Source organism: Sipha flava, unplaced genomic scaffold (assembly GCF_003268045.1).
Source record: "Sipha flava isolate LNK unplaced genomic scaffold, YSA_version1 83_pilon_pilon, whole genome shotgun sequence".
Taxonomy (NCBI): Eukaryota; Metazoa; Arthropoda; class Insecta; order Hemiptera; family Aphididae; genus Sipha; species Sipha flava.
Genome location: NW_020273625.1, coordinates 444,055 through 454,806, shown reverse-complemented (window position 1 = coordinate 454,806; position 10,752 = coordinate 444,055). Strand labels below are relative to the sequence as shown.

At 38.0% G+C, this 10,752-nt stretch overlaps 1 protein-coding gene across 1 annotated transcript; it reads right to left on the bottom strand.

The window, feature by feature from the left end:
* Window positions 1-6,173: 6,173 nt before the first annotated feature.
* LOC112693251 (probable cytochrome P450 6a13) lies at window positions 6,174-10,427 on the bottom strand. The gene is made up of 4 exons (XM_025568235.1): window positions 9,462-10,427; window positions 7,884-8,108; window positions 6,528-6,779; window positions 6,174-6,446 (listed from the first exon to the last, which is right to left on the bottom strand). The coding sequence occupies exons 1-4, from the start codon at window positions 10,375-10,377 to the stop codon at window positions 6,277-6,279; spliced, it is 1,563 nt and encodes a 520-aa protein (XP_025424020.1). The 5' UTR covers window positions 10,378-10,427; the 3' UTR covers window positions 6,174-6,276.
* Window positions 10,428-10,752: the final 325 nt, after the last annotated feature.

Here is a 10,752-nt window from a genome sequence, read left to right as displayed (position 1 = left end):
TCAGCAGACGCAATCCGAGATAAAATACGGAGTACGGACCATTAAGTTTCGTGCCCGTGTACACCCGTCGAAACGCAGTTCCTTCGAAAATACTAAAAACACATGGCGTATTTCGAGATAATTATTGTTAAAAAATGAATGAAATTAAGATAATTATTGTTAAAAAAAATTAATCTTAATCGACGACTTGGATGTGCGGGTGTCCGGGAACCGTTTTGCCGAAATTCGACCGAAGTGCCGTTCACGTGGGTCCGACGGACGACATTCACGGTCGCGCAGTCAACGTCCGCTCTCGGACACGTGGTCGGCAAACCGGTGCGGACGTCTTGACGACGGAAAGTCTCGGTCGATTTGGAAGGACGCGACGTCAGTGGCCGCGACGGAGTTCCGCGTCCCGGCCAGCCCTGGAATCGGTTTGACAGGGACCCGGTGACTAACCCGGCGGGCACTTGGACGTGGTGACGGTGGCGTCCGAGCACGAGGGTCAGTGGCCGGTACGTCACGGGCTCGCCTGCCGTGGTGGTGCAACAGCAACAGACCGCGGTGCATGATCGCCGCGGTCGGAAAAACGATATTTTCGTTCGTTCTCTAACCCTTTCGTTTTTTGGTGATCGCGCGCCGGCACGTGTCTGACGTGCGACCCGGACGATATCGACTGCGAGCAGCGCGTCGACGAAACGCAGTACCCGACGGACGAATAATAATCTAAACGCACGTGTTATCGCGCCGACGGCGAGATTAAAGGCTTAATTTTATTATGAGCATCGCGCCTCGGGTAAGCGTTTATCTACTTGGATGCTATAAAAAAGTAAAAATAGTTATTTACTTCCTCCCCCTCCCCTCGTACGACACATTACCGTCGCGCGTGATTCACGTTTCATGGCCCATAAAGGTTGCGCAGGACCAGCTACGCACGCGCACGTAAAACGGCGGTCTCTGCGACACAAATACTACGCACGTAACGCAAATCCGAAACCGAACAGTTGTTAGACGCGTGCACGCATCGTCACGGCCTACGGTTTGTTTTTTTGCCGTAGACAACGTTCGTCGACGTTATTTTCGTTCGTACGTTTTCGATTTTGGGTTCGAAAGACGGTTAGGGTACACGTTTTTTTTTTTTTTTTTTTTTTTTGAAACGTTTTGCCCTGCGGTGTCGAGCAACAGTAAATCCTGGTCGCGGAAAGCGCGAGACGCATTGTAAAAAGAACTGTATGTTCGTGTCACAACAGGAAATACGGGTAACGGAATAACATTTAAGGACGTAAGAAAATAGTTGTAAAACAATCGCATTGCTGTCAATTAGCGCGTAAGCAATAAATGTGTTCGATTAGCTAAGTCGAACTTGTACAGGGCAGAAGACGCGGAATAGTGGGTCCTCTGTGATGGGACTGACTCGACCACTACAGGAAACATACGCGTGATTTCAAGTCACAATTTTGATTTTAATAATTGCATTTAATTCATTTGATTCGATCGGCCTGTGTGACAGCGTCCGTGTTATAACAAGTTCTTGTTACATAACTGTTGCAGTTGTTCGATTTCACTATGTTGTAGAGAAACGCATATTATCTTAGACAGTTGACTATAACAATGAGTTTTTTCCCTTGTTATCATGGTTTCATATCTATTACACAATACATTTGTGTTGTACATAAATAATTATTAAATAAATACATAAAGAAACAATACATCGATTATTGATTGATTGGTTGAACATAGTTGAACTATCATCCACAGAATACATATGGATAAAGTTTATTACGTACATCTGACCAGTCGATGAAGGTGAAAACACGTATTGCTATTTGTTACCCGGTTGCTCATCGAAAAAACTATACCCGTACCCGCTGAAACCCATTGCCTGAGACCCGCAAACATTTTTACACGTGTTTAGACCCGAAAACTGAAACCCACAAGAAATTTTTGTACATTTTCGAACCGAAAATATTTTAATTGGAAATTATACGCAACATACACCACAAAATCTAATATTAGATCAATTCTCCGATCCTTTATTTTCTTATCATTTATTTAGTAAACCCAGAATAGATTCAATAGAATTATAAATTATTACGTTGAGTCAATATTATTAGTTACATAATTAACATGTTTATCTACGAATATACGTGCGTGTAGATGCATCGAAGGATTTAATTCCCGGGAATAGAGAGGTTAAAGAGTAAAAAAAAATATAAATATAATTTTTTTTTTCAATTTCCGTTGAATAACACTTTTATATTGAATACCACGTAATATTTTTGTAATGAGCAAATTATGAATAACATTGCGTCACTATATGTCATTACTAAAACTCGTATAAATACGAGTCGATCACTTAGTTTTGGATAGAAAATAGTCATAGTATTGGACTCTCTATTTACCTTTGGTAAAACTATTGCTCGTTGTGGATGTACTAGTACTAGTTACTTTCAAATAGTGGTTGGCTGTTTTTATTTGAATTATAATTAATTAATCATTACTCCATGAAATATAAATTTTTACATAGTATATATATATTGAAGGGACGATTAAAGAAATTCCGAGACTCCTGTCCCGTAGATTAGTTGTTCTACACCAGTGGTTGGCAACTGGTGGCCCACACGGCCACATGTCTCTTTTATACGGTCCGTATTAAATTCCAAAACTAGGACATTTCATTAAATAGCATATCAATTTTTATATTATTTTTTGTATTATTTTGCCCGTTATCCCTTTTTAATTAGTGAATTTGGCTCAAAGATCCAAAAAAATTACCAACCATTGTTCTACACCATATCCCCAAACGGACATACATACTCCACTGATAGTCATGTACTTTTTGTACAGTCCTAGAGCTACTTACTTTCAAATATGTAAAACGTATTGATAGAGTGTACTCAGATATAAAAAAAATATTATATATTACCTGTAGTGTATCTTTTTGGTCAACTTTATCGATCTAAAATACGTATATAGTAGTGTGTAAAAAAAGGGCGACACTTCTAGGTAGGATCAGACACCACAGTCGAGCGAGATATAGGGATGGGTGAATATTATTGCACTATGAGTCTTTTAAAAATGAAACATGTACATGTTAAATGATTCTAAATGAAAATGGTCGGCTGGATAAGTTTGTATTTGTAAATATGGTTGATATAATAAAATAACCAAATGTTGTTACAAGGTCGGTTCGTGTACATCGTAAAATCGTGTACACAGACATAAAAATAAAAACCCTCGTCAGGGTAAAACCAATACATTCCTCGTAAATGTCACTAACAATGGATAACGAATCCATTGAACTTCACGAAGTAATACAAAATATGTATCACTAGCCTTTCCCACCTGAAAGGTGAAAGTTTGAAGTCATAATCATCAGATTAAGGATCGGCATGGATTCCTGTCTGAAGAGGACGCAACAATATGCATGTGGGTTTATCAACATAAAAACATATATTCCGAATTCCGCGTGTACAACGCGTACAGAAAAAATTCAAAATCTCCCAATGAATCACTCACTGAAACTCTCGACCAGGATCCCGATTCAATTTCCAACACAGAATCCATCGGCCATTTGTAATAAACAAAATATAATCATCAACTTCAAACGCTAACATTTATACTTTATACTACTTACTTTTATTTATTCATGTTCATTTAAACCTATTGAAGTCATATTAATTCCATCAAATGACCACTACTGCCGAGGAAAGTTTTTTTGTGAATATAAAAAAAAAAATGTAAATAAAATACATTCCTCGTTTCACTCACAATAACTAACTCACTAATAACACTCACTAACATAATTACCTCTTGTTTTTAAATTCTGCATGTATTTAATATACCATTCAATGGCACTATAATATACTCATCAACACAGTATGAATATCGTATTACATATTGGCAATTTTAAATAAATTATAATGTGGTTAATATGTATTACTTATTATAGTTGAATAATTAAGTCAAAGACAAGTATCTTTTCAATTAGTTCACGTAAAAAACGTGTTTTGTTTTGGTAGTAATAAATTACTACACATTTTAAGAAGTCCATCTGACGTGTATTCTAATATTAATATCTATCGTTGATAAATTACAAGTGAAACTAGATTTCGTTACGCGATCGTAACACGAGAGCCGTCAAACAAGCAAATTGAATAGAAAAAAAAAATTAAAAAAAAAACTAGGAAACGTTCATAACACTTAAACGGTAACATTTTTTCTCGTATTCCCCGAAACGGTTTTAAGTTTAAAAATAAATCTCCAAGTCTTGATTTATTTTCGACCGAAAAGACCTTGTATTAAAAAAAAAAAAAAATAATGACTTTTCAATCCTTTTAGATAGCAACCCTACAGGGCAACCAACTACTAATAAGGATTAAAGTTCTTCGTTTCTTGCTAAACACACACACACGTATATAAGTAGTCGTAACACCAGATTTATTTTTAATTTCGGCCTGTCACGGGACCTGAGTACAAAGACGACGGCCCGGGCTATTGATAACGGTAACGATCGTTTACGTTATCTTCGAACGAATACATGTGCGCACGGACGTGGGTTTAACGCGAGGGCGGTGTGTATGACGCACCGGGGCAACTAAAGTTCTAAGGGATCTTTAAAACCGAGATCTAAAATTGAAAGTTTTCTGTTACGTTTTTTTTTTCGTTTTTAATATTACTATTAATTTATATACTTTTTTTTAGTTATTCATATATCAACAAATATTGAATAAATATACAATTGTTGCGTTGAGCGACTTTTTTTAAGGGGCCTCCAATTGGTGTTTGCTCCCCGGCCTCTTGAAGTTTGGATCCGGTTAGCTTAGCCGGTTATTGTTCTATAGCTCGTACGAGTGTAACTTTTTCACATCGTTCAACGAAATTTCCACGTCATCGCAAGGTACGGAGTACGTCATGTCAAACGGTCGACGAGCGCTCCGTTGCGCGTCGGTCACATTATAGGCGCAACTAGAGAGCGCAATATGGGTCTTGCCAAAAGTACGATGTTTAAAATATCAATACTGAAACCCATTGTCATCGATCACGATTTTAGTATCGACAAAAATCGATATTACAATACGTACAATGATGAGAAAAAAAACTGTAATAAAGCCGATGACCGCGTGGCTGTATATAAAGATGTTAATGATATGTCGATAAGTTAAAAATATCGATAAAGTTGCTCGATACTCGAAATCGCTCGGTATGACGATAACATCGAGGTCTTAGTAATCTTATTAGTTAAGTATATATATATATATATATATACTTAACTATATATATATAGTTAGACTTCAATACTTTTTTTTTTCATTTGCACCAACAATAATAATAAGTTATTACCAAATTAAATATATTGCCTATTATACCTAACGTTGGCCTCCCCGGTACGCGACAAGCTTAAATTTCAGCCAAAGACTCCAGCCGACCACGTTTGTTTAGTTTTTGACGCCATCCTTTGCATATTTGCGTCGTTCGTTGCATTTTACGTGTCGCTGCCGTTTTGTAGATACTGTACCGTACTCTTGAACAGCCACCACATAAAGCCATGTGGTTTTCGGTTCTTTTTTTTTTTTTTTTAGGCTTTCTTTGCATATGAACTAATACCGATTATTATCGCAATAGTCGATAATGGTTTTATTTATCAATATTGTAAGTATCGTACCTTTGGTCGATATTGATATCCGTATCTGTACATGGCGGCTATGTAGGAGTACGATCCAGTAATCCACAAAACGGAAGAGGCCAAGATCGGTTGCAGAAAACCAAACATACTTGGCCTTCCGCAATCGACCACACTGCCCAGCTTAAAAAATTTATTTCTCTGAAAAAATATATGAAATTACAAAACAACAAATATTTTCTGCTTAATAGAAGTATTAGTATTAGTAGTAATTTTAGTTATGAAGTTACATCATTTTTTTATATTATTAAGTCCATACGAATATTTTTCAAATTATTATTAATACATTTCCTGAAAAAATAATTTTTATGTAGAACTTCAGCCACTAAACTGTTCAATTCTGATACATTGAAAAAAAGGTAAGAATATTAAAATATTTATAAAATCATTGTCTAGTAGACTTTTAAATTTATTTTTGAAATGTATTATTTTACACTGAAGTTGTATTAAACATAAAAACAATAACAATTCCAACACACCACTAACAACCAAATATTTAAAATTAATAATTTGTCATTTTATCAATCGATTATTCAAATTGAAATTTTACTTATGAAATCTAAAATGTATACATCTACTTAACATGAGTTAAATTGTTTTGTGTTCCACTAGACTCAGTTTTTTATTTCTATAAATTTTAACCAAATACCATTTTCTGGTACAATGATCAATGCTTTTTTACTAAATTTTATGGGAATCTCAGTCCTTTCACATGTTTGGACTTCGAATTTCGATAAAATTTCAACCAAAGCCAATTTCATTTCCAACTCAGCAAAACGTTTTCCTGAAAAAATGTATAAAAATAAAAATATATACCTTGTAGTATCTGTTAATCTCATTTAAATATTTTAAAACATATAATTACCTATACAAATACGAGGACCATCACCAAATGGAAGATATGTACCTCTTACACGTTTTGCTTTTTCTTCAGATGAAAACCTTTCCGGATTGAATACTTCAGGATCCGGAAAATATTTAGGATTATAGTGCAACGAGTGAATAGGTATTATTAACTTTTGACCTTTTTCAATAGTTAATGAATCGTCGGGTACCTGGTAGGCTTGAGTAGCTATTCTGAACAGGGCAAAAGTTGGAGGATATTTTCGGAGCGTTTCTAAAATCCAGAATATATACACATTACATAAGTTTTTGTTATCATTTGATACGAATAATATTAAATTACTTCTACCGTAACGTAATGAATATGAACCCGATTCGAATCAATAACGAAAATAACAAACGCTAATCGAAAATAAAATCAAGCAAAACAATAAAATAAACGAATATTTCGATAAAACTGCATACAAAAGAATTAAAAGTACATAAAATATATATTATCGTAAATATAATGGTATTAAACTTTATTGGAAATGTTAGTTATTTTTAACTATCTTTACTTAAACATTCTTATATAGGTTAGTCATACAGGTTCCTACTTATGTATTTGATTTCTACCTTCATTTGCGTGTCATTAATATTGGCCTTAAGTATCGAACGCTTATACAAGTTTCGTATCAAGAATCGAACAAAATAAAAATAATTATTTAAAAAAACTAATTAAATCACGGCTAATGACGTTTAATTTTTCATGTAATTGTTTCTCTATTTGAGAAAATGATAGTAATATTATATAATTGCTATAAATTACTCTACGTACCTACTTATTAATGTCAATATTTAATTTATAAATCAACTGTATGTGCAATTAGTTATTGCTTTTATCACACTATAGTCCCCCCCCCATCGACCAAAATACGAATTTATATTTTAACGTTTTGAATTCAAGTGGATCTATTTAAATATTTATACTTATATTTTAAACAGATATGAGTACAATAACAACTTTAAATTGAAAATCAAACTTTATTTTGTTGAATTTTAAGAAACTTCTGACTCATTCTGAGTTTCTGTTATACGATACATTAACACATGGGACTGATGTTTATGAAAAAATAGTGGAAGCTAAAAATGTTTGATTTATTACGACTTTAAATTTTAAAATAACAACAATTAAAAACTTTTAAATTTCCAATAACGATACGCGAAATAAAATTAAAAACGTATAAGCAATTTTTAATTTTTTTTTTTCTTTTTTAATTCGAGCTCTACGTGGAATACACTACTGCTCAGTGGAGTCAAATGCTCTTAAACGGAAAACATTACTTTAGTTGAAAAAATAAATAAATATCGAATAAATTACAAATGTGCTTAACATTACCTGCTAAAACCATGTCCAAGTAAGTGAGATCTACCAAGAAATCGTTGTTGATCACACCGTTGTTTTTGGACAATTTCGACGTGAACTCTTCGCGCACCCTGTCCTGTATATGCGTTTTCAGCGCCAACTCGTACAAGCAAAAACTCAGAGCGGAGGACACGGTCTCAAATCCGGCGGCGAACATGACGAACGCGTTGGCCACGATTTGCGATTCCGTGAATTTTTCTAGAGCAAAAAAAAAATCACGATACACATTAGCGATAGTTCGATACGATATCGATATCGTGACAAATTTTCAATATCGATATTGTTTTGTATTGTACGACGTATCGTCGTACTGTAGTTTATATTTTATTTGTAGTTCATAGATATGATAAATTGTATCGTACCTTATGCAAAAAACGTTATCATGACAGAAAACCACTTATGCGGTGGAAAAAAAAATTCAAATTTACAAATAATACATACACTACCGCCGCCTATCCGGCTGCATACGAACCGAGTCCCAATACAACCACTCATGACGAATCGAGTCCCGTTAAACTTTAGATATAATGCAAATTGAGTCCATGTTTTAATGCTGAGTCCCGTCAAATTTAAGCATTTTTTTTTTTTTTTGTCATCTTATAATCTAATTTACGTATACGTTGTTAGATTATAAAATATTAAAATATATGCGTATAATATAATATGAATAATTTGCACGTAATTAAATAAATATAGGTACCTGATGATAAAATAGCATTTTTTATATTGGTAAAAATGTATAATACAAGCATTGTATGTATTAAAATATAGTTATCGCGTTTGATTGCGACGAAAGAAATAAAATCTAATGCTTCCGTCCTCTATAATATGTTACTGTGTTATCTGACGAGTCATAAAAGTAACATGAACGATATCACGTATCCTGTACGTATATCGAGGCGCATCCAAAACGTGGTGCGACTTTTGACGTAAGGCGCGGTGACATAAGTGCGACATAAACATAAAATTTAATGTCGCGTGGCATGATTTCCACTACACCTGGACTCCGGACGGTTGTTTTTGTATTTTATTCAAAACAATCCTCGGACTCGATTCTACTACATTTTTTTTTTTTCTCAAAATTAAAATTTTACAAGTGCGGTTGTTCAATACTTAATGCTATTTACAAATGTAATACACTTTAGAAATGTTATACATCTATAATTCGGTTCTGTTTCGCATTCTCATTTCAGTTTATTTATTACGTGTTTTTTTTTTTTTTTATTTTTGTTGTTATTATCCTTGTTATCATGTTTTCCGCGTTAAATTTATTTCTTGATATTTACACGGGAAAGCTGTGTCTTTTCTTAATCCCGAGCGAAAAGGTGTATGCTGATTCGATATTTTACTAATCGTATCAACTCGAAGCATTATTATACACGTTTGCTAACTCTCTGCCCCGTCGGAAGCCCCGGCTTAACGGAGCAGACGTATTTCCTTGAACTGTATGGCCCGTGTTCAAAGGAAATAAAAATAAAAATAAAATAAAAAGTATACTTTTAGTTTCCCGACCCCGGGACTCGATTTAGCGTGTCGACGGTTTTCGCGTACCGTTTCGCGGCAGGTTCGGGTCCAGCACCAGATCCCGTCGGGCCTGCATGAGCACGTTGACGAAATCGTTGCGGACCACGTTGCTGTTCTCGCGGTTCTCGATGGTGTCGCGGAACGCGGACCGGAAGAACCGGTCGGCGTCCGGCGGGAAGTCCCGGATCCGGACCACTTTGAGCAGGGCGGGGCTGATGAGCAGGCACAGCTCGCGCAGCAGCACCCGGAGCGACGGCCGGAACAGCGTCTTGCCGTACCGGCGGAACGTGGACGCGTCGTCGCGCACCGCGTCCAGCCGCAGCCCGAACGCGCACGAGCCGATCACGTCCGTGGAGTACTTGCCCATCACGTCGCGCACCTCCATCTCGCCGCGGCCGGCCAGCACCGCGCCGCGCACGTTGGCCATCAGCTCGTCGCCGCACATCCGGATCTGGTCGTGCATCAGCTTCAGCTTGCCGGACGTGAACGCCGGGCTCAGCTTGTTGCGCATCGTCCTCCACCGGGGGCTGTCCATGAAGAACAGGTTGTCGGACAGCGGGTTGGCCGCCACGTCGGTGTACACGCCGCGGTCCGTGAAGCTCGCGAAGTCGCTGATGAGCACGCGCACGATCAGCTCCGGGTCGCGGACCATCAGGTACGGCGTGCGCATCTGGTACAGGCCGCCGTACCTGCGGCCGGCCAGCTGTTGGTACGCGTCCCGGTAGAAGTCGACCGGGTGCACGAGGCCCGCGGCCACGCGCAGGAAGTTGCCGAACAGCGGCACCACGGGCTGCACGCACGGCACGCCCAGCCCGCGCCACTTGCCGAACGTGGCCGTGCAGAAGTGGTACGCGGCCGCGATCGCGGCCAGCAGCAGGCACGTCGCCGCGCAACTCGTCCACCGCCAGCCGACGCCGTCCGACCAGAGGACCGTCGTTTCCATCGTCGTCGGGAGGACCGTTTGCCGATGCACTACCGTCGCGTTCCGCTCGCGCGTCGCCACTGACAGCGGTTCGTCCGCCGCGCGCGTTTTATACGGCCTTCCTTTCACGCCGTTCGACGAGAATCCGACCCGACCCGAATCCGGCCGTCGTCGATTCCGTTTTTTTCGACCTCGTTGAAAGCCGCTCTTGGGCGCCATAACATTTACGATTTTTTTTTTTGTTTTTTCCACTTCGAGACGCGTCGGCTCTTGAAGTCGAAAAGCTCGGTTTCAGTGGGGAACTTTCGTACTTCCTCGGGACGAAAAAATTACCGTTTTGGCAGTAGCTTATCGGATTTTCCGATCGTCCGTTGTTTTCGTCGGTCTCTGCGCGAC

Coding starts and splice junctions, on each gene's coding strand:
- LOC112693251 (XM_025568235.1), bottom strand. CDS start 10,377: ATGGAAACGACGGTCCTCTGGTCGGACGGCGTCGGCTGGCGGTGGACG. Junction 8,109..9,461: donor CCCGAACCTGCCGCGAAACG/GTACGCGAAAAC, acceptor TTTTTGCTCTAG/AAAAATTCACGGAATCGCAA. Junction 6,780..7,883: donor CTTGGACATGGTTTTAGCAG/GTAATGTTAAGC, acceptor TCTGGATTTTAG/AAACGCTCCGAAAATATCCT.